The sequence below is a fragment of the Leptonychotes weddellii genome, chromosome 12 (assembly GCF_054177405.1).
Source record: "Leptonychotes weddellii isolate Sample4059 chromosome 12, ASM5417740v2, whole genome shotgun sequence".
In the NCBI taxonomy this organism is placed as follows: Eukaryota; Metazoa; Chordata; class Mammalia; order Carnivora; family Phocidae; genus Leptonychotes; species Leptonychotes weddellii.
Genome location: NC_138380.1, coordinates 59973833 through 59999205, shown reverse-complemented (window position 1 = coordinate 59999205; position 25373 = coordinate 59973833). Strand labels below are relative to the sequence as shown.

Genomic DNA, 25373 nt, shown 5'->3' with positions numbered 1-25373 from the left:
TTTTTTTTTAAAGATTTTATTTATTTATTTGAGACAGAGAGAATGAGAGAGAGAGAGCACATGAGAGGGGGGAGGGTCAGAGGCAGAAGCAGGCTCCCTGCCAAGCAGGGAGCCCGATGCGGGACTCGATCCAGGGACTCCAGGATCATGACCTGAGCCGAAGGCAGTCGCTTAACCAACTGAGCCACCCAGGCGCCCCAACAACTTCTTTTTTTTTATCACTTCCCAAATAAGTATAGCATCAACCTTAATATCTTAAGTCTTCTGACAAATATTCTCATACTTTCAAAATGGAGGAAAATGGTGGATGATCGTGCTGCTTAAAATAAGATTTGAAGGATAGGTGCAGAATGATTCAAGTAGGGCCAAGATACAGTCTTAGCTGAAACTCAATGCCGTGATGACTTCAGACAAAGATTTGGGAGAAAAGTCAAGAAAGGTACTTTTTTAGGGGGGAGGGGAGAAAGAAGCCGGTGTTGGGAGTCAGGAAACTAACATCTATCAAATACTTGCTAAATCAAGCTCTATTTTTAGTACCTAATTTCTCTTGTTTCAGAGAAATGTTATAAGTGGCTTATTTTAGAAAACATTTCAGCCTAGACTTTTTCTACATTATAAAAAAGAGTTGTCAAAATACTTAGCTGCTTAATTATTATCAACACATGAGGCACTTACTATGATTAACTCATATAATCTTCAAAACAACTCTTAAGAGGAGGGTACTATTAACCCATTACATGAATGAGAAAACTGAGGCCTAGGGAGGATAAGTAACTTGCCCAAATCACAGAACTAATACAATATAGGGCTGGCTTTGAACCCCAGCTGTCTGGTTTTAGAGCCACTGCCCTAACCACCGTGCCAGACTGCCTCTTGAGACTTTTCAGTTCTTTTCTTGAATGAGTTCAAAAATCACTTGATCGCAGACTAAATTCCTATCTTTGTTGTAGGATGAAAACACAAAAGTCAAATAGTTAGAATCTACCCACTGTGGAAGATCCACCATATGAAGACAAAGGATCTCTAAAATAAAATGCAAGCCGAAAGAAAATATACTTTTACAAGCCAATTCACATGTCATTTCAGGCATTTAAGTCTACCTGGATCAGTGTTGTCACTAAATTAGTGGTAAGGATAATGTAAATTATAATCGTCAATACTGTGATCACATAATCTTGGTCTACGTATAAATCAGTTACTAACCAACTGCACTGAGTTTTAAACCATCATTATTTCAAATCTCCAACTGCAATCTGTTTTGAATACCATCTACTTGGGTAAGAGAAAAGACCATAAATCCACCTATTTACGCTTTCCAAAGAAGAAAAAAACTCCATAATAACAAAAAATCAGTGAACATGTAGTGAAAATTGTAGTATTATACCAGATTTTAGTAACACAACTCATTTTCTTGATTGTTATTAGGTTAAACCACATGAAGTTGATAATATTTTAACCCGTAAAAATGACATTCATATGGCCAACCTACCAGGAAAGTCATACTTCATCATATTTAATAAAATCTAAGGAATTGTATGTCATTATCCCTAAAAGGAAGGACTGCTTAGCAGCCCATCAGGAGAGCTTTTAAGAATCTCAGCTCTGGTCGACACTCCTTGGACTTTTACCACAATAAAAAAGCCTTACCCTTGGAATAAACTTAATATTCCCTGTTGTGATGCTATTGCAATTTACTTGAATTGGGGATATTGATGGGATTTTTTTTTTTTTTTAATTCTGACATCCCTCCGAAGACCCTGCAGTAACTGATTCAGTTCCATTTTAGTGCCCAGCTTGACCGGGCATGTGGGTTAGACTCAGCACCTTTACATTAGCAGCATTTTGGGGTTTCTTGATTCATCAGAGTTTTTACCTTGGCAGTCTCTGCTCACGTGTGCGCACATGCTTGCATGCACACACACACACAGTCTACCCCTCCTGCTGAGAACCATATGCATCAGAGATTTGGGAATGAAAATCGTCTGCCTTGAAGCCATTGGCTGACATCCCACATGTTCTGGCAGCCACTTCAAGTTGTCACTATCAGTTGTCTCTTGTCAAATGAGTTAATAAGCTCATTTAGAGTCCTGGTGGGCAGATGTGCATGTAGGTCAAAGCCCTCTCCACAACAATTGCTGGATTACTCATGATTTTTTCCCTTTAATTAAGCCCAGGACAGAAATAACATTTAAACTTTGACATCTCTGAAGAGAAAACATTCACATAGTTTGGCAGCTTGGCTCCAATCTTCATTCAACCGATATTTATAATTAAAATTGTAAAGGGATTCTTCCCTTTACACGACTATCCACTGAGCAGTCACAACCTTGTTCAAAGTTGTTAGCTGCCCTGGAAACCAGAAGGCCCATCATTGGTTTGGGACCGTTGGAAAAGCTGACACGTTCAAGTACCCTGACTTAAAATGCTTTACGTGAAGCAAAAAATAGTCATTCTGTTAAGAGAGCTGTGAACTTAAAAAACTTTTCTCTTTGATTAATTATTCCACCCTAGGAATTGTTGATGTCTAGGTATGTTTCCCCCAGTTTGCTTCCCATCAAGTTATAAGGAATTATACCCTATTTCAAATCATGATTTTTTTTACAGTTGAAAGCAACATCATGATGTCAGGAGATTGTTAGGTTTTTGAATTGTGTGAGAGCTGAAATAAAACTACACAGCATGCTTGTTTGAGGAGGAAGTTTAAAATTCTTCATAGTTGTTTGTATGTGTGGTGTTGAATTATTTCCAAACCATAACTGAAATATTAGATACGTTTAGTAAGTTGACCTTCTAAAGCTGCTAAGCTAATGTTGAGTCGAATCAAGTATTTAATGAACAAAACAAGAATGTATTTTTAAAACTACTAAATCTTCGTTAATGATGATTCTGTTCCAGCAAAAATAGTGATATTATAGAAAACATAAGACTCTAAGTTGTATATTTGAAACTGTAAAAAAAAAAAAAAAAGTCCCAAGTCTTCTTGCCTCTCTTAGAAAAAAGTGGAAGTACAGGGGCACCTGGGTGTCTGAGTCTGTTAAGCATCTGCCTTCGGCTCAGGTCATGATCCCGGGGTCCTGGGATCGAGCCCCATGTCGGGCTCCCTGCTCAGTGGGGAGTCTGTTTTTCCCTCTCCCTCTGCCCTTGTCTGTCTTTAAAATAAATAAATAAAATCTTTTTTTTTTTAAAGTGGAAGTATAAGAACACATTAGATTATTAAATGCACAAGAAGCTTTTGATGGGTTATGTCAACACTGTCCTGTTTCCCTTTATTATCCCAATATCCTGGAAGAATGGTCAGAATTCCTGGCTATTGTATCCTTCTCCTTTGTCACGTCCCCAATCTCTCTATCAGAACTGCTCCCTTAAAGATTTCCAATAACTTCAAAGTTGACAAGAAAATAAATGACTCTTTTAGGCTCTTGCCTGTTTGACTTCTCTACAGTAGGATACTGTCAACAACTCATTCCATTTAAATACTCATCCACCCATTCATTCAACAAATCCTTCTTTGTTGCATATAATAATTTTTCCTCTCAGACATGACAGTGGTGCTCCTGACCCATTGTCACTGGATCTTCTGCCTTGGATTTTCTTTTTTAAACAGTGAAGGACCTGCCCATATTTGTCCAATTCTCTTACCAATGGTTCATAGCTGAAACAAGGCTAGCAATGTTTAAAGGTATAATGCATGGAAACTAACAGGAAACTACCAGCTACCAAAAATCTGTGCATGGGCTTTCACAGTAGCTATTACAAAGGTTACAACAGCCCTCTTTTTAAAATCGACCTCTTTTCATAGGACATTTTGAAGAAAACAGGATGTTTTGTAGAGGTGTTTACTAAGTTTCAACTTTAGGATTTGTACATTTAGTTCTTATTTACTTGACTTCTTCCAAAGAATATCAGCTACTTGAAAAATACATACTGTGCTTGGAAATCTCAAGAAATGAGATGAAACCTTGACAGAGTTGGAGAAGGAGGAATAGGGTGTCCAAGAATCATGGTGTGGTGCAGAACCATGGAGTGGTTTAACTATTTAATTTGCCCTCACTCCTCTTGAAGCATGGGTTCCATTTCTTCATGGATGTGAGGTCCTTTGTTCATTTTGGATGGATGGGTTAATGCTTGATTCACTGGCGATTATTTACCCTCACCATATCTATTTATTAAACTAGACAAGACTGGTGCTATCTCTCTGTGGGTTTGTTTTTGTTTTTGGTTTTTTTTACATCTCATAAGTAAAAGTGAGTTAAGACAAAGTCTCATATATAAAAGGACTTTGAGTTTCTCACACTTGTGTGTAGTACAAGAAGAAAAATCTTAGGGGAAAAAAACCCTGTAGGAAATATATGAATGTCCTGGAGTAAAACAATGGAAGAGGTTATGAGAAGCAAGGTAATTCATCCATTAAGATGAGTTAATACAGAATATAATATCATGGTCTTTTTAATTGTTGGAGGATTAACATGTGGTACTTTGACTTGGGAAAGCATATCAGGGCTATTTCCTAGTGCTCTTTGGCCCTAGCACGAAAGCTCTTGTACTAGGATACTCCATGTAACAAGCTATTTTCTGCTCATGCCACAGTGAGCATGCCCTCCTCCCAGGAGCACAAAGAGGGTTTTGGAAAGAGCTGATGTGCATGAGATTTGAGAAGAAACACCCTTCCAAAATAACCTCAGAAAGACATCAAGAAATGGCAAAAATTACCTAATGTGGGTTTGGCACACCCAGCATTCTACTGTGTTTATTTGTACAAAACTAATTTTGTAACTTGTTCTCTGCGATTTGAAAGCCCTGCCAATCTTGAGCCATTTTTTCTAGTTATGAGAGGGCCCATTCTAGGACCAGATGGGATTGTAACTGAACCATCACAGTAACCCTTGGAAGTCGGTGTAGGGCTCTTAGGTACTCAATTTTTACTCAGAGCACTGTGCTCTCCCCAGGGTTATAGCATTTTCCATTTGGTCCCAGGGATAAGGCCCTTTTATGATTATGATGCTAATTGGTTTTAGAGACTGATGGGATGTTCTTCTTATGAATGTCACTGCATGACCTTCATATATGGGGGAGGCTGAAGTGGCCTCAGAGCCACAACTTCATTCTGAGAAACATCTATATTTTGTTCCTAAGACAACTAGTCATTCAGGGCAAAATAGGAGCTACTTTACATGTGGAAAATATTAATGACAGAAATGATTTGTGAAGCTGGGCTCGCATCACATTTTTCCTTGATTTATCACATGTAATTTTTTTCCTTTTGTTCTTTGACCACCTTTCTGCAAACGCTTTGATGAAGAAAATCCAACTACTAGAGCAAGAGAATGGGACTGTACCTCATGAGAAACCATTCATAAATTCAAAGACATAGACAGGCCCCATCTAGAAACTCTTATGGAATCTTTACAAATGTTACAAGTCTAAAGGTTTCTGGATGAAGGTTTCCTAAGAAACAAAATATTTGAAAATGCACATTACTGGTTTCTTTTTCCCATGCAATTCCCATCCTTCTCTTCCTGCATTTTCAGGTGAACATTATAACCAAATAGAAATGCATTTCTCAACAGACTGTTGTTTCCAGCCAGAGTACAAGAGAAGGGGGACAGATGTAATTTCCATACTGTCCAAAAGAAATGCATTTATCTCAGGTCAACTACTCAGGAAATTCAGCAATATTCCTAAGGAGATAAATATACTATGGTGGTTAAGAGCAGACTGGCTGGGTTTGAATCCTGGCTCTATCCCTTACTAACTATACAGACTTGAACCCATTGCTTAACCTCTCTTTCCTTGAGTAGCCTAATCTGTATCTTGGGGTTAAGACTAGATCATGCCTCAAAAGGTGGTATTATGTTAAGTGAGTATTTATAACTATATATCTGTATATAATAAATACACAATAAATGTTATCGATTATTATAGAAGTTTCAAAATAAATAATCCTCCCCGTGCTCATTAGAAAATACAGAATTACTAGGTCTGAGGGAATTTTTTGCACAATTTGCAATAGCAATTTCTTAAAAACATTTTATAATAAAATGGTAATGTATGAAAAGAAATATCATTATAAACATATTATTTCCAGATCGAGGAAAAAAGAGTATACTAAGTCTTCAAGATGTAGAATTACATTCTGAGACCCAAGATGAAATCATTCCTGGAAACCAGGCTTTTAAGATGATATACTAATAAATGTATAAAATTTTAAAAATTTTAATGATCAATGTGATATGCATCTCTGGTTGACAGATCCAAAGAGAGGTAGAAATTAATAATAGTCTTGAAGTACAAGTCAAGAGACTACTAAATTTGTGAACTTAAACCAGAAATATTACTAGAAGGAAAAAGAAAAACCCACTCCCACTCCATTTGCTCCCAGCAACCCAGAACATTTTCTAGAAATTGACATCTTTCAATTCAATGAGCTTTGTGTATTCACCTGGCAGTGAATTTTGTGATTAAAACCCAAGTAGTAATTTTATTATGTATCCTTTACCATAATTTTTTTTAAGGTTTTGTTTGTTTATTTTATTTGGGGGGGGGCGGAAGGAAAGAATCCCAAGCAGACTCCATGCTGAATGTGGAGCCCTACTGGGGCTCAATCTGACGACTCTGAGATCATGACCTGAGCTGAAACCAAGAGTTGGACACTTAACCAACTGAGCCACCCTGGTACCCCCTTAACCACAATTTAAAAAAAATTTTTTTAAAGAGGACCTTGGAAAATTCATGAAAAGTATTCAAATACTTAGGATGATGTGAAAGTCAAGCATGAAATGTTATTACCTCAGAAAATTGTAACTTCCCCTAAACACTCAACTATATTTATTCTAAGACTTAATGCACTGTTGGAATTAAAAGCTAAATTTTGTTTAAATAACCTTCTGTTGGGTGCCTGGGTGGCTCAGTCATTTAAGTGTCTGCCCTCAGCTCAGGTCATGATCTGAGGGTCCTGGGATCGAGCACAAAATTGGGCTCTCTGCTCAGCAGGGAGTCTGATTCTCCCTCTCCCTCTTTGTGCTTTCTCTAACTCTGGATCTCAAATAAAAAGAAAATCTTAAAAATAAATAAATACATACATACATAAGTTTATGTTAAAAAAAAAAAACTAAATAGTAATTGTATGAGACATGAATAGAAGTGAGCAAATGATGGCACCTTTTGATGGACTGCCACTAACCATCTCCCAAAGCTACCTGCCCTGCTCCCAGCCCTCCATGGGTACTCTCCAAAGCTGATGAGCCTCCCTGTGCCTCTGTCTCAGGCAAGACATGTGATATCCAGATTTCACTTCTCATTTTCCAAAATGAAAACTTTGCGCCAGTATGATCTCTAACATCCCTGGCAGCTCAAACATTCTATAATTCTATCATTGTTGCAAACTTCAACCCCGATCCCTGATTTTAAGCCTCTTTTTCACAAACATGAAAATTATCATCTTAGGTAACCAAAGAATCCTAGAAAAAAGCGTGGACTGTCAAAATATTTTTTTTCTCGCTTCAGGATCTTATCCACAGCCAAAGCAATTTTATAAAAACTTCTACTCAGTATTCAAGAGATACATTTCTCTTCCCCAGAGAAAATTAATCATAGGCAAGGACTGGAAAAGGCAGTTTCCCCAGATGAAGCTTAAGCACACTCCCGCTGAGAAGCTCATTCTATTTTAATTTGCCAATTAAAAGTGGCCTGGGAAATCACATATTGTCGTTATCTCGTTAAAAATACTATACTTGTCACTCTCTTTCCTCTCTCTGGAAAAAGAACACTCACATAGCCCAACTGCTCCCCACAGCTTCGATTTGATAGCCCCCTTAAAGGACTGGCTTTATCTAGGGTCCATTGGGGATGGCACCTTCTGCTGTTCTTGCTACCACAAATCCCACAGATCTCCAGTCACTAATGACACTATTTATGGGATATTTACCATATCCATGATATTTACTAAGCATTGAGAAGAGTTTAAAAGGTACTAAAAAGCTTGTTTTCAGCAAATTAATGGCCACCCTCATTAGAAAACAGAGCCTTATAACCAGGTCTTTTAAATATCCCAGCTATAGCATCTTTGGGTTCTATTTGGTTCTTATTCAACCCCTCCTGCTGTCTTGCTTGGTTATCCGTGGAATAACATTACAAGCATGGTACTGATGGTTGAGATTACTCCCCTGTAATGATTTTTAAAAGCTTGATTTTTATTGGTATGACAGTTACACATTTCCTTCTTTTATAAGCTATATATTGAGTTGACATCACATATGGGGAAATACAGTGATTTGTTACTACTTTTCAGTTTCTAGTGAATCCTAAAATGACTAAAGAGCAGGAATAAGAAGGAAATACTGCAAAGATTCTGAATAATGGCTCGTATTTAATAATGTGCCTTTGAATAATATAATAATATAATATTATAATAATAATAATGTAATAATAAATGATAAAGCTATGTATTGCCAAATTTACATCCTCAGAGTCCACTGACTTCTGCTTAATAAAAACACACATCACTATAGCTCACTAGGGGAAAGGCACTCTGCCTATCTTTTATCAAAGGGTATGATTACCTTATTGCCTTGATATCCCTTCGGGCCTGGATCCCCTGGAGGTCCACTAATGCCCTGCTCCAAGGTGAAAATCAAGAATTAGTTCCCTACACAAAAGGCCAACCAAGAATGAATCGTCCATTATGGTCCCTAGAGATGCTGAGTTTAGAAGTCGGACTATATATCTCGGACTTACATTAGGGTTACATGTGACTGAGAAATGGAATGAGATAAAATTGCTCATGTCAAATAGGCAGCTTCTAAAATAGTACTTAAGCTGAGAGCAAACATTTATTCACGAGGTGTTTGCTTTCGAAGCCTGTGTTTCCAACCTTACGCCTGTGCTGGACGCCCTTTGTGAAAAATTTTGAATGAACAACAATTTTTTTTTAATATCTTAGTCATTTGTAACTGAAAGTTGGAGCTTCTAATGACCCCGTGATAACCAGAGTTACTGCCCTGCCCCAATACAATTCTAGGCCAAAGCAAAGGAGTTGATGGTTAACTAGATGCTGTTTAGGAAATCTTGGGTCAAGTTATAATTTTCAGTAGGCTTTCTGAAATACTGAAATTAACTCCTCATATACACACACCCTCCCCCCATGAAAACTTTAGAGTAGGCGAGTCTCCAGGCTGGGGGAAAAAAACTGATCTAAATTATTTTTTGAAATCCATGGAGTATGCTTAACTTAAATGCCTTAAGGAATTATTCCATGTTATCAAGCATTAAGTACTTATAATGATGGAACAATACAAATACTGTAATTTAGATAAAATGCATAGTTCTTCCAACTACATTACAGTAGCAAAACAAAAATAGTTACATCTTCTTTGTAATTGCTTTAGATTTATCTGTCTTCCTACACCAGAATTTTTAAACTTTTATCCCTCTACTAAGTAAACTCACCTGCCGGTACCTATCTTTGGAGAGCCTGAATTAGTTACTCAAAATATTAGGGCGGTGATTTCCAAACTTGGTTGCACATTGCAATCACCTGGGAATCTTTAAAAGTACTGATGCCTGGCTTCACTCCTTAGACATTCTGATTGAATTGGCAGAGAGAGCAAATGGGCACAGTGGGTTTTAAGAGCTTCCTAGGTGATTCTAATCCTATTATTTTAATCTAATCTAATCAGACAGATTTGGTTTAGCCTCCTTACCTGAAGTCCTCTGGGTCCCTTTGGTCCATGTGGTCCTAAGGATCCCTATGGAATAAAATTAATGGTAAGTTGCTCTAAATACCCATCTTCAAATGCAATGATTTTAGGTGAGAAGAAGGGAATGTGTTCTCAGTAACGGCTAATCTTCCCAGGTTATCCAAACAGCAAAGCCAACGGATGCATTATTAACAAAATGATCCTAGTTAATAAGCCAACTTGAAGTCAAATTTTCCTTTAGTAAACTCCATGAAAACACCATTTTAGATGTAAGTCCTTCACCTGTATATTGAAATTTTCATCAGAGTAAAGAATTTATTTCTTAAGATTCTTCAGAAAGCAGTACACTTAGTGGAATATTGTTTCTTTCCAACAAGGCAAAATCAGTTCAATTGACAATTTAGTGATTTTCCACGATGTCTAGATCACTCTTTTGCCCATCATCAAGACACACAACTTGACAAAATAGTGTTTATACTCAACCCTCTTTTAATAGAAAAAATATTTTAATATGTTCCATAAGTAGGAAACCCTTTAAAATTTATTTTTATGAGAATATAATATAGTCTAGTCTCTCTCACATTTTCCTTTTTTTTCTTACCAAAATACAACCTGTTCATAACAGACATACCTTAGCAATTATAGAAAAAAGCAAAAAAAACAGGGAAAAAAATCACACAGAAGCAACTGCTATTAACATTTTAGGCCTATGCAATAATTATATTTCTTTAAATAATTTGAAAAATAAATAAATAAATAATTTGATTAAAGGGCATATACAACTTTGTGCCCTTCTTATCTGGTCTTCCATTGTATCAAAAATATTTTTCCATGTCATTAAAAACTCTTAGTAAATGGAATAATATTCAAGAATATGAATCTATCATACTTTATTTCCCTAGTATTGACATTTAAATTATTTCTGATGATTACTCTTTTAAACAGTATTATAAAGAACATCTTTGTGTATAAATCATGTACTGCTTCTGATGGACTCCTAAAGATGGTGTTCTGGAAGAGGATGACAGAGACGATGAGCACATCCAAGGCTCTCTCACTCTCTTTTGTGGCTCACACCATACATTGAAAGAGAAAGCAAAACTTCCTTCATAGAGTTTGTTCAGATTTCCATTCCTACTCCCTGAGTAGAGAGAGTGCATCTTCACCTTACAGACTCCGCATCAATGCTGAGTATTATATATTGTCTCAGTGTTTGCTAATTTGACAAGTGAAATAATATTTTAATATGTTAATTTCACTTATCTGACTGCTAATACATTTGGATTTTTTTTCTTTTATTAGCCATTTATATTCCCTCTCTTGTGTCTCTTCATGTTCTTTATATGTTTGACTTATAAACTTATATGAACTCTTCCTGTCAAGGACACTATATTTCATTGACTCTAGACATGCATTTTTTTTCAGATTTTTACATCTCTGACACTAAGATATGTCTTACAGTCAATTGCATCTTCTGTTTATAATTGGCAGCACTTTTTCTTTTTTTTTTTGGCACAGAAAATAATAGGGCATTTAACAATCCCTGACATCTTAGTCAATGAAATATGATATTAACTCTTCGTCAGCCATTTTCATTTCAAATAGTTTTCACAGTTACTGTTTAACTTTTCATTTTTGTTCTTCTGTGTCCCTCCTTTTGTATTTTCAAGTCCGTGCCCGTCTCCCATTTTCAATTATCCTCCAGGCAGAATCTATTCATTACTACAGTTTCATTTTGCCCAGAGATAATTACTAAGCCTACATTTTTCAGATCCACCTGGACTTTAACTCCACAGTACTTTAAACGCTTTCACAAAATCTCAAGCTATTTAAAATGCTTAGTTACATAGGCAGGTGTCATTATCTTATTCTCTGCTTTTCACCTTTTGCCTGTTTTTTTTTTTTTTTCCTTAGCTCTCTCCCATAATTAAAATACAGATATGGAAAGAGTTGAGATCTTGGTAGCATGCTGTTAATAGTTCTTAAATATACTGAAAACTATTTTTACTCTGTACGTTTTTGGATCCTTTGTCATTAGGCTTCAAACGTACTCTCTGTATATTTCTGGTCCATTAAGGAACTCCTTAACATATTTAATGTTGTCTCCAGTTTAAATACTTTATTCATATTTATTTTTTAGCGAAAGGTAAATACCTACCCAATTGCCTGTGGCTTGCTGCAATTTCAAAATTTCGAACCCCTGTCTCTGCCTAGTTCTGCCACATTACTCATAATTATTTTGTTAACTTATCCCATAGAGTTCTTCACTCTATTTTGGAAAGTGCTTGCTGTCAGTGTTTACATCTGAAAACAAAAATTCCATTTTTACCTGATTGGAGCTTGAGTTGACTTTGCGGGTTAAATTATTCTTTTCGCCATAACATTCTGTAGGCCTGGCCTCAAAGGTTAGGGTGCCACAAAGCAAGATCTTAAAGGCCCATAGGAAAGGCATGTGGGGGCTCCATTAACTAAAGTTAGGTATGGCTTTGTTTTCTGCTTCATGTTTTACAGATGTGAAAATGGAGCCAATAACTTCCCAACTGCAGTAGTGTGAGCCAGGTAATGCATCCCAGGAATTTCCTCTTCAGGAAACTCAGCCCCAAAGGGATCACAGCTGTTAACATTTTAAAAACATGTTCCTTACTTTGTCACCTTTTATTCCTGGTTTGCCACATTCTCCACTTTCCCCCTGAAAAATAAATAAATGAAATAAATAAGAAGGCACTTGCAGTTATTCGGGGTTAGGATTCTTAAAAAAGATTTCTTATGACATAAGCAACCTGATGGGTTATACACAAGTTTATTTGGGCATTGCACTCTGAAAAATTTTATCCATGAGTCATCCTTAACAGAATCAAATCCGCGACACCACCTAGTGAGGCTTAACATTGTTGAGAGGTGGATGAAATTAAAAGGAAAGAAACAAAGGTTTACTGAGCATCTACCATATGCTTTGTGTGTGTGTGATTTACTTGAATCCATATCACGGCTCAATGAGATCAGTTTTACAATTTTATTTTGGAGATGAGAAAACTTACACTCAACAAGATAACTTCTCTCGATCAAGTAGCTCAGACTCACAGTCCCTATTTTTTCCACAACACAATACTCCATCCTGAGTACCAACTTTGATCAGTTAGTAGTAAGAAAAAGGTCCTAAGACCATGCCATGGCTTGGTGGGGAAAGGAGCCATAAAGACTTGGGCAGAGGGGTGGCGCGCCTGGGTGGCTCAGTCGTTAAACGTCTGCCTTCAGCTCAGGTCATGATCCCAGGGTCCTGGGATCGAGCCCCGCATCAGGCTCCCTGCTCAGTGGGAGCCTGCTTCTTCCTCTCTCTCTCTGTCTCTCCTTCTGACTCTCCCTCTGCAGCTCCCCCTGCTTGTGCCCCACCCCCTCTGTTAAGTAAGTAAAATATTAAAAAAAAAAAAGCCTTAGCAAGAGGGGACGGGCAGGGTGGCAAGCACACTGTTACTTCCCGTCGTCACACTCTCCTGTCCTGCCTTTTTTGGGATAGCAATGAAAAAAAGAACTAACATTTAAATTATGCTTTACAGTTGACGATCAATGTTATTTTGCAGACGTAATCTGTTAAGCTGCCGTTAACTGTCTGACATAGATATTATTAGCCCAATTTCACAGACTGAGAATTTGTGATCCCAAAAGTTAAGTAACGCGCTCATGTAGAAGAATTGGGACCTCTGAATACTAATCCATTGTATCAGACTTCTAAGACTTTGAATAATTAGAACTAAAAGGTAGCAAAGGCCATTAGAAAAATGACTAAAGTTAGAATTTTCAAGGGCTTTCATATTTTTTTTCTGAGCCTCAAGGCAATTCCTTTTTAAAATGTTTTATTTGAGCACAACTGACACAAAGGGTTACATCAGTGTCAGGTGTAAAACATAGTGATACAACTTCTCTATACATTATGCTCTGCTCACCACCGTGTAGCTACTATCTGTAACCATAGGACACTATTACAATATCACTGACCATGTTGCCCCAAAGCAATTCATATTTTTAAGATATGGCAACTCAACTGAAGAGCTTAAATGAGTTACTTACACGTACATGCTAGCCAGTGACTCCTAGCCCTGTGCCCTTGCTACCGTCTGTTTCTGCTGCTGCTTTACCGTCCACGCGCTGTAAGGCACGCTACTCAAAGCACCACCACACAGTGACGTAAGAGACTTGCACTACAGTGAACATCAGTGCCCTGCCTCCATTAAAGAAGACACGCGGTGAAAAATGAATGTCAACGGAACGGTGTATTTAGTGATAGAGTGGATTTATATTCCGATGCGAGCTTTATCTCATCACAAAATACCAACAAGCAGTTCACAGACCGACAGCCAGTCGGCAGACTACGCTTGGAATAGCACTGCTCTAAGAAGGGAAATAACAAGTGTAACCACCAATCATGGATCCAAAGTCCAAAGCCTTTACATTACTGCTAATCCCCACAACAGATTATATTAGATTAGAGAGAGGGAGGAAAAGGAGGTTCAGAGAGATTAAACAGCTTGCCCATGACCACAGGCTTGAGTCTGTTAGATTCCCAAGTCCATGTTCATCAACCACCCAACGCTGAACAAGGCAACCCGCCATGGTCTGCAAGTTACTTTCCGCTAGCCTAGGGTACTACATGGGTGTTGCTGGCATTGGGAGCAGGAAAGAGGGAGGTACAATTCCTCGATCCAGCTATGCCCCTGTTCAAAAGCAATCTGTTCTCTCTCTACATCAAACTGAGTCAAACTGACCCAGGAAAAACTGAGATTTCACTTCGAACAAACTGAACATTTATTTCTGAATGCAAATGGAAAATCACTCTTGAGGAATCAGTTAGAAAGCAATTAATTTAATAATGTTGGGTGGAAATAAAATGAGTCAAGCACCAAAATATAAAACAGAAAAGTACCATAAATACACTCAAAAAATTCTTTTGGCCAGGATTCACATTCCATTTGTCCAGACGGATTTGTTAGCTATAGGGTCCTGAGGAACAGCATTTGTTTTGGGGGCAGATTTCCATCAATGAAAATATTGTACTCATGTTATTTGCCTCTGCAAAGGCGTTTTCTTTTTTGGTGGGCTCAGTAATCCCTGTGGAATGGTCACAATTACACAGTTTCAGAGAGCAAGTGCTTCCAGAAAGCTATGAACAGATTAGCTCTGTTTCCAGCCTCTGATTTCTGATGTTGCTGTTCCTGGTAAAATTCTGGTTTGAATGTCAATGGTCCGGGGTCACTTTACTCTGACAGCTTGTATTTTCCAAATGAGAACTCCACCAGTGATTCTGTAATTTCCCAGAAGGTTAAATGAGTCTTTTCATACATATAAATATACATGAATATATATATATGTGTGTGTGTGTGTGTGTGTGTGTAAATATATATATAGTGTTCATGAGTAGCTCATATTATAAATCAAGATGGGGGGCCTGGATAATTTTCTTCAACTGTATGTAGGACAATTTTACAATCATGAAACTTTCTTAACTTTCCTGTATTATCATTGGTTCCCTGCCTCTTCGTAATAGCACCTTACATTTATAGATAAGCAAAGAGTTTATAATACATTGTCACATCCATAATTCCATTTGATTCTCCAACCACCCTGTAAATTAAGGAAGCCTACATTAATCCAGTTCTATACAGATGAAGAAACAGGCACTTAACATTTCCAGTGATTGGGGATATATTTATTTGCCTGTATGTAGACTCACCTCTAATATATGCAGGGCCAAGGGCAGGAGTGCAGGGGGAGGCCTACATACCATGTATCGAAATAGTTGAAAGTTATACATTAAGCTAATAACCTACTAATGTTCTAACTTCCTTTTTCGACAAGTATACCTTCAAAAGGAATACAAAATGAAAGAATTTTGGTATTCCTCAGAGGTCCATGTGCAAGTTCATCCCCATGCCCACAGCCTACAGCCCCGCCCCCGCTTGACTCCTCCCCACTTCTGGTTCCTTCACCCCAGGAGGAACAACCGATGCACACGAAGGTGCCCCAGGCCACAATACAAGGAAGCTCCTACCAGGGCCTCCTCCTGCCTCAACAAACAACTTGCATTTTGTTTCCCCTCAGGCCCAGGAAAAAGATGGACAGAGGAAAGAAGTTTGTATCTGCCTTCAAAGCAGGCTCAGGCCATTTTGCAGGGACTTCTGGGGTCTTGGTTACCTAATGTCCTGTAACTTCTTGGCTCCAATAGGGGTCGGGCTGGAGGAGACCCAGAGTGAAATCTCTGGCCCAGGTCTGAGGGCTGTAGATTGAATGAGAGAGGCATGCTCTGCTTTCAGATAGAAAATCTGCTAACAGAGAACACAGCAGCATGAACCTATGAAGGAACCATGGAACACGCTCAAAGCCCCCATCCACCTTACTAACTTGTAATTGGCAAAGAATCCTAAAATAACCTATTAGCCCATAACTTCTGTTTGCTTGACAACTTTACTCCCCCTGCCTACCAGACGCCTACCCAGCTCTACCCAGACGCCTGACTATATGAAGTAAGCGGTTCCTTATTGCTTCACCAGGATGTTACAGGAAAGGAAGCACCACGGGAGAAACCTAACTGTTGTGTTGCTGCATCCATTTGTATATAGAAACTTTGAGTCTGGATATCTGTGCTGCAGGCCTGCTGCATTGGGGTTCTCGTGTTTGCCCAGCTGAGAGAGGCTGGATCGTGATCTCAGGAATCTTAGGGTGCCTTTCACCCCTACAACATGTCCTGTATCTTAAGTTCTATTATTATTTTGTGTTAACAGAGTTAAGAGTATACTTAGGACTTAGGGAACCCAGACTTACAAAAATAAAGGAAAACAACTTTTATTAAGTACATAAATACAGTTAGGTTTCTTTTTCTTTCTGAAATCCTGGTCTACCTATTAGTTGTTATCAACTTACCTTCTCACCCTTGTACCCAGGAATTCCCTAGTTGAAAAAAGAAAGAAAGAGTAAAACATATTAGAAGACATTGCTGGAGAAAGTATTTGATGTTTTTCATTTACAAAGTATAACAAAACACATTTGTATGTCAGGAAACTAAGACCACATATGGAAATGTAAGCGATGTTACTTCTCTTTGAGCTTAGGGAATGCACATTGACTAGGGAGAAGAAAAGAACCTACTTTTCCCTTAATTACATTCTATTCTCAGTTCCACATATTTTTTCAAACCCAGTTCCTTACCCGTGGGCCCACAGCTGAAGGAGAGACTAGACACCGAAACTTGTTGTAGAAGGGACCACCTGTAATGCTCCTTTCAAAATTGTTGTATTGACTTTTAAACTACAAACCGTCCCAGCTGAGAATGTTTCACAGAGGCTGTTGGAGAAATTGGCTTTGAAAATGAGCTAAGATAATGGCCTTTCCAATGTGTGTAAATATTTATATCCATTATGGTCCTCCTTTCAAATTCGGGCTGGAATATAGAACATCAACGAAATGAATGGTTCCTTTATCAACGCTAATGAGACAGTGATCTTTAAGTTCCTATATTTTCTGTCCTGCTAACTGCGGGCCTGGTGCTTCTGCTCCCCTTCTGTGTCACTCCAGGGAATCCTGCACAGCCTCCTCCATCGTGTCCCTGCCCGAGAGCCCTTTAGGTAATATACTACTGAATATTAAGTGAACTGCAAAATTACCAACTTTAAGCAAGAGCAAGACTTTTTCAAATAGGATTTCATGTCCTTTTCCTACAACAATAGCTTTTAAGTATGAAAATAGAATTGTAAGACATAGTTTAAGTGAGCTGGAGAAACCAATGGAATAAACAAGCTATTATTGCAGTTACTCGTGTCAGACTACAGAATTCTGGTTTGTATGACTTTTCTTACAAGAGGCAAAAAAGGAAAAACTTCGGGAAGGAAATAATACATCTCTCCTAATGAGCGGTCACTGAGAAATTGGACATAAAAATAGAACTACAATCAAAAATATTGTTACACTATAATTTAATTCATCTTAGAAATATTTATTAGCATAAAGGGTTTAAGTTTTTACATGGGCTTAAAATTAAAGGCCACATTATAGACAGTTAAATTGAGGTTCTTGATGAAAACAATTCACGTTCTCAGCACTAAGAAATGCTGGACCTCCAGCCTCAGGAATTTGGGGGTGCTCCATATTAAAATCCTGTCATTATTTTATGTTAAAAGAATTAAGACTGTATTTAGGAAGGAGTCAACATAGCTTATGAATAGAAACCTTACTTTTTACAGCATCCTCTTTTTTCCCGTTTTTCTTTCTGAAATCTCTGGTCAATTTATTGTTTGGTTGCTATCAGCTTCCTTCCTTCCTTTCAGGACATCTTAATTACTAGTTTTAAACTAGCCCAATTTAAAATATCCAAAACTGCACTCATCGGTCTGCCAAAATTGCTTCTGACTTTCCTGTTTCTATTAATGGTACCATCATATTTCAAATCACACAGAATCAAATGTTTATAATTATCTTTTCTCTCTACTTGCCTCTTATACTCCTTTAATCCAACCAATTAAAATTCTCCACCAGCTTTCACTGCATTTAATTTTAAATCCATCCTCCCTACCCCTGCCAGCAGCGCCCTCCGTAATCCACCCCTGCCTATCTCCGTAACCTGTTTATCACCACTCTTTGCCAAGTTCTGGCTTTCTTCCCATTTCTCCAGCCCGCCGGGCTTATTCCCACTCAAGAGTCTCTGTACCTACTGCTCTCTCTGCCTAGAATACCCTCATGACCTTGTTTTATGTTTCCAGAACACATCTCGCTGATGAAATCTCATTGGTTTGCCTGTTTATTGCTCTCCCTGCTAGAAGACTGTATGAAAACAGGAACTATCTGTCTTGCTCACTCCTGTATCTCCAGCGTGTAAAGAAGGGCCCAGCATATAGCACGTGCTCAATAAATGTTTGCTGAATATATGAGTCAGAGTCGGTCCCCACAGCCTTTTCATGGTTCTCACAATGGTCTCTTTTCTATTCTATCACCACTGTGGCCCAATTCTGCCCAATAGAATGTGAGCTTCATATAGAATTTAATTCCCTAATAGCCACACTTAAAAAGCAGCAATGAACAGGTGAAATTAATTTTTAAGAATATATTTTACTGAGGGGCACCTGGGTGGCTCAGGTGGTTAAGTGTCTGACTTCTGATTTCAGCTCAGGTCACGATCTCAGAGTTGTGAGATTGAGCCCCACGTCGGGCTCTGCACTGGGCATGGAGCCTGCTTAAGATTCTCTCTCTCTCCCTCCCCCTTTGCCCCTGGCCCCCCCCCACTCTCGCATGCATGTGTGCTCTCTCTCAAATAATAACAATAACAATAATAACAATATATTTTACTGATCCCAATAGGTCTGAAATACAGTCATTTCAACATGTGACCAGTATAAAAGTTATTAATGAGATATTTTATATTTTCTTTGATACTAAGTCATCAAAATTCATTGTGTATTTTACTCCTACAGCACACGTCAATTCAGGCTAGCCATGTTTCAGCTGCTCAGTGAGCACATATGGTTAGCAGCTTTCATGTTGGCCGAAGCAGCTCGAGCCAGTGTCCCTGTTCTCATACAGACTGTAACAGAAAACCTTCTTCTAAGTGCTCCTTCCTTCTGCTTATTCCCACTTCAATTTCTCCTTTAGAGTCATGCCAGATTAATCTTCCAAGTACACAACTCTTGGGTTGTACACTTCATCTAAATCTCTCACCTAGCAAAGCATGGAGCACCCACTGTGATCTTCATGCTGTTTCTGGCAACACTCCTCTTCAGGCATCCCCCCGCACCGTTTTCCAACACATCGCCTTCCCCCAGGTGGCTGCTCATGGCAACCTCTAGCTGGAATGCCTGTTGCTTTTCACCTTTCTGTTCTGTCCTTTCCTGTCCCAATTCTGCACTCTCCAGGAGTTATCCTATAAAACCTACCCTGGCTTCACTATCCTCTGAGTGCCCATAATAATTTGTGTATGCAATTTTTATAATATTTTGACATTCTGCTTCATAGTGTAGCTATTTTTGTTAATTAAAGTATAACTGACACACAATGTTACGTTAGTTTCAAGTGTACAACATAGTGATTCAATTTCTCTTTACATTATGTTCTGCTCACCACAAGTGTAGCTCCCATCTGTCACCATATAGCCCTATTACAATACCACTGACTATGGTCCCTATGCTGTACCTTTCATCCCTGTGAATTACTCGTTCCATTACTGGACGCCTATACCTCCCACTCCCCTTCACCCATTTTGCCCATCACCCCCACTTCCCTTCTGGCAACCAATATTGTAGCTATTTTAAATAATTAATCTCTCCCATAACAAACTTTTCAAAAACCATAAGCACTTTGTCTTAATTTTATTTTCACAAAATAATATGCTTTATATGTAGAAGGCACCTAAGAAATATTTCCTAAATGAATAACACACATTTCTGAATGAATTTCCATTGTTCATAAAGTTGATTAAAAACACCGAGAGATCAAGTTTTTAAAATCTCTGGCCCTGACTCGTGGGCTTTCGCCAAGGGGACAAGCCAGGAGGAGCAATGTGATGGCCTTTTTTTTTAACTCACCGTACACATTTCTCTGCTCTTTGCTACTTTGCTGCGACTCCCCAGAAAAATGCAAAAAAAGAAATTTACTGGGATTATTTCTCAATCTCGAACATCTTCTAATTTTAGGAATAATAAATCAACTAGAATGATAGCTTTTTTTTTTTTGGTCTGTAGATCAAATTTACCAAAGCATAGTTTAGATTATATAGTTCTGTGCTCCCAGAATTTTTGACTCATTCTTTATTGGAAAAAAAAAAACAACACAAGATGCAAAGCAAAATATTTTTCTTACTTGAGTCTTCCACAAATCTCACTTAAGTATCAGAGACTACCCTGTCGCATCATCACTCCTGTTGAACAGAGTATTTTCTCCCCACATTTCTACTTCTAAGATCCTATCTGTCTGATTGCCTGTCTGAGCCATCACGAGCACACGTTTTTATAAATCATTTTTGTATTTGCACCATAGAAGTCATAGTGATCAATTACAGAATCTTAGCATCCTGGATTACTTTCTTGGGAAGGGGTATACATACCCCTGGGCCTCTTTCTCCAGGTTCCCCTTTTTGAGCATCACCCTGTGACAAGCAAAAAAACAAACAAACAAACAAACAAACAAACAAAACTCAATCAAAATTCCACAGCCCTGCAGAGTGACTGATGGCTCAATAAAATGCATTATTCAGAAGTCTCAGATTAACAGATTAACTCCATGGAGAAAAAAATCTTTGGCCTTTATCATTGACATTTTCACCATGCCATCAAGGGAAGAAAAGAGCAGTTCAGATAGCCTTTGCCCTTTGGAATGAAGCCAGATGCATAGAGCACAGGATCCAGGTACATTTGCTCAGCTTAGGCCAAGTTTTGCATCCCAGTTTAACAACACAGCCATTGTTCTCAAATAGAGCAATGTACCCCATCGGAGCCAGCCATTCTGGCTTTTCTCCAAGGGGCTTTGGAATGTTTTCCAAAATGTCATTAAGAGTAATTGCTTGATTTCAACAAGACTTAGGAAAATATATTATGTGGCCCAAAATTACAAGCCAAATAAATGAAAGGTAAACATAGATTTAAAACAGGTATTTAACAAGACAAAAAGAAGACATGATGGCATCAGTTGGGACCTAAATAATGAGTGTGTAGGGTTGTGTGTGTTTGTATTGTAAAGATACCCAAGGATGCACCATATTCCTTTTCTTTGACAAGCAAGCAATTGGCTTTCATGCATCTAAAATACTTCCATGCATCTAACTTATTCTATTTTTCATTTCCTCCCTAAACATAGTTTTAGAAGAGAAGTTATTGGGTTAAAATTTGAATATATGAATACTTCTTGTGTAATATCTAATTGCTTTCCAAAATGTTGCCCCAAGTTACCTTTGCAATGAAGAGCAAACCAGTTTCACCACCTCATTGCTCTCGCTAGTTATTATTACTTTAATATTGCTGTGTTAACTGCTATAAAAAAAGACACATTTTTCAAAATCTGAAACACACACACACACAAAAAAACCCAAACTATGTGAATTAGAAGATTGCTCCCCTCCCCATGCAAAAAACAACCCAACAAACTTGGACTCCAAAGTTTCTAAAATGTGAATCATTAGTATTGAAGAGTACCTCATTGTCTTTATCTAAATTTCAGTCATTATCTAGTGAAATTAAATGTTTTTCTATTTCTTTATTTACTGGTTTTATTTCTTCTCTTGGAAATTGTTTGGGTCCTTTGACCAATTGATTATTAGTGGCTTGATATTTTCTCATCCATTTTATAAAGCCTTTATATACTATTGAAATTAACCCAATGTCCATTGTATTTGATGAAAATATTTCCTTGTTTTCCTCTTTATTTTAATTACTATTTTTCATGATATAGAATTTTGCCATAAATTTTCACATAGTTATAGCTCTCTCCCATGATTCTTTTAGCCACTTTTGAGCTTGGAAGATCATCGTGTGAAATATTATCTGACTTTTTAAAATTAATATAGAATTCTTTTATGGGTACACCAAGAAAAGAATTGGGGAAATACCTGAAGATGGTCTGAGTGTAGGAGATAATTGTTTTTTTCTATTATTATCATAGGTCAGTTATCCATAAAATGTATCCATATAAAACATAAGTGTCAATGTCGATCTGATATGGAATATATATTAGTAATTCATGGAACATTGTAGCAATTAATTTGCACCAACATTATGTAAATACAAATTCCGATTTGTTCAGCATTCCTAGGTTTCCTAGACTTATTGACTAAAATGGTCATATATTACTTAGGATTTGTAAGCTAACACAAACCAGGTAGATAATACAGGAAGTAAGCATCCTGTAGTCTTCACAGAAATCATCATATTTTTGGCATTGACATACACTACAATGCTCTTTGTTTTCTTCATTTTTGTTCTTTAAATAAATCTAGAAAGAGCTACAATGGTTTATAAGGAAAGCTGTTTATTCATTTACCGGGTTTCCTTTTGGTCCTTGCTCACCTTTGATACCTGGGTTTCCATGTGTACCCTGAAGGCAAAGGGAGAAAAGATTATATTCAGCTCACATCCTATGGGTTTTTTACACATTACAAAAATTTCTGATCAGCTTCATCCCATAAAAGGAATGAAGACTGTAAACAAACGTAACCTACCAAGCAGAGACTCAACTGTATTCTCACCTTTACTACACACCAGGAAGACCGCACTGTCTTGAATAGGTAGGTTCTCTAGATTTGCTCAAAAGAAAATACTGTCTCTGCCTGATATCCAAGGGATAATCTCAAAGATGAGAGAAGAAAGTGCTCCAATCCTGTTCCAGAAAGGTGTTATGTTTTCCTATTCTCAAACCACCAAAAAAGCTGGCTTTTCTGAGAACTGGTTTTAGGGACACTCAATAAATGCTAAATAGTGTAGTTTTACGTCTAACCCTATTAAAACATGGTATGGTACAGCACAGGGAATAGAGTCAATGGTATTATAATCACACTGCACAGTAACAGATGGTAGATCCACTTGTGGTGAACACAGCATAACGTATAAACTTGTTGGGTCAGTATGTTGAACACCTGAAACTAATATAACATTGTGTGTCCACTATACTTCAGTTTAAAAAAAAACATGGTGGGGTGCCTGGGCGGCTCAGTCAGTTAAGCAACCGACTCTTGATTTCAGCTCAGGTCATGATCTTGGGGTCCTGGGATTGAGCCCCGTGTTGGGCTCCGCATTCAGTGGGGAATCTGCTTGAGATTCTCTCTCTCCCTCTGCCTCTCCCCCCACTTGCACTCCCCCTCTATCTCTCTCTAGAATAAATAAATAAAATCTTTTTAAAAAATGATACGTTAGGGGTGCTTGGGTGGCTCAGTTGGTTAAGCATCTGCCTTCGGCTCAGGTCATAATCCCAGGGTCCTGGGATCTTTCTGCTTTCCCTCTCCCTCTACCCCTCTCTCCTACTCCTGTATTCTCTCTCTCTCTCTCTCAAATAAATAAATAAGATCTTTAAAATATATCACTTTTTAAACAATGGTAAGTTAATCTCTAACAATACTGAGTGACTGAAATTGTCAGATTAGTTTAACAACTATAAATTTTCTTACTGCTCATTCTAAAATATAATTGAATATCCCAAGTAAACCTTCCCCTGGTAATTTCTTGGTCTAATAAATATAAACTAAGACTTTATAAGAAGGGAATGTTAAAATTTTACTTTGCCCAAAATCAGCTTCTACTGGCTGCCACATTGTCTTGTAATGTATCTAACTTACATTTTAGGGGAAAAAAAAAAAAAAGACAAACATCCCCACCTTCTGATTGGTAGAATGGTTTGAAAAAGCATAGTCTTTTGACCTGAGTCTCAAGAGAAAATGTGGCACAGTCTAAGAAATTCACAGTACACATTCTCCTCCCTGCCCCTCAATATAAGCATTTGTTCAAAAACTGTATCCATGCATTTTTGTGAAATATATCCACTGGGCTTTTGACCTATAGGGTTTGAGACCACATAAGTAAATGGAATACCAAATAAGCAGCATGGATGCCTCTGATGATATGTGTTAGAGAAATATGCAGTATCTCCAGTTATTGCGATATTGTTGCAAATACCTTCCCAGTGCATACATGACACCTTCCAGATGTTAGACCAGAATATAAAGGAAGCACTCATTTTAGGATTATTTTATCAAGTGTTGAATCATCATAATAAATCCTGCCTTTAACCTTTAGTTGCCAAGTTCCATTTCACAGAGCTCACTCTAATCCCCAAAGCTCCCTGACCAGCTTCCTCTCTGAGAGGCCACCCAGTGTTGTTCTTGGATACATGTGAAGACACAGTGAACTTCCAGTGAGCTCTGTGTCACTTGTTTCTAGGCTAAAGCTTTCCCTAAAGCACGGAGGATTTGGATGATCTCTTTTTCTATATTTTTGTTTCACTGTTGAGAAATTCTGGCCCCAACTGTCACATCAGAAGGGATGCTGGAACATCCTTTGTGAGAACAGCTTCATCATTCTAACCGAATCTGCCCTCCATTCAGGTCAGCAAAATCCCAGGCTCATTTCTAAGGACAGAGTGTATCCCTTTAGGAATCAGAGAAAGAAACAGCATTTCCCTGTTTGCTGCTGTTTGCACATGACTGCTTTTCACCAGCACAAACCAGCAGTGGCATTTCCAAGTGCAAGTAGAGCAATTGTGACTAGGGCTTCCTGACTTGACCCTCCGTTCAAAGTGGAAACGTACTCACAGGAAGCCCTGGGTCGCCTGGATCCCCCTTCTCACATTCACAAATCTTGTGTTCGCACTGCATCGAGAATGAAATCCAATATTAACACGCAACGAAATACAGCATTTCAAATCATATTCAGTACATAACTAGATAGAACACTGCCTTGACAAAATTTTACCTCACAAATTTATGGAGATTTTGTTCTCCCTTGTCAGTTCTTCTAGGCTAGTGCAGATCTAGTAAGAGCCAGCTAGTCAACGATTATTATACATTGCCATGGTTAGATAAAATAGACCTCCCAGCAAAAATATATGCATACATCTAGTTGCCAGTGAAAAGGGAAAATAACCATTTTCAGTGGATTTTTGGAATTTCTGCTTTTTCTCTTCTGTACAGCACATCAAAGCTCAGTACTATACAAATATCAACCA

General features: G+C 38.0%; 1 protein-coding gene across 2 annotated transcripts in view; it reads right to left on the bottom strand.

Annotated features, from left to right (window-relative positions):
- Positions 1–25373, bottom strand: part of COL28A1 (collagen type XXVIII alpha 1 chain) — a 158729-nt gene that overhangs the window by 121263 nt on the left and 12093 nt on the right. For both annotated transcript variants that reach the window (XM_081800483.1, XM_081800484.1), the window contains exons 5-11: positions 24961–25017; positions 22701–22754; positions 20773–20814; positions 16608–16634; positions 12340–12384; positions 9699–9743; positions 8559–8612 (exon numbers count right to left, since the gene is read on the bottom strand). In XM_081800483.1, the coding sequence (XP_081656609.1) occupies positions 8559–8612; positions 9699–9743; positions 12340–12384; positions 16608–16634; positions 20773–20814; positions 22701–22754; positions 24961–25017 (324 nt within the window). The remainder of the gene's footprint in view (positions 1–8558; positions 8613–9698; positions 9744–12339; positions 12385–16607; positions 16635–20772; positions 20815–22700; positions 22755–24960; positions 25018–25373) is intronic.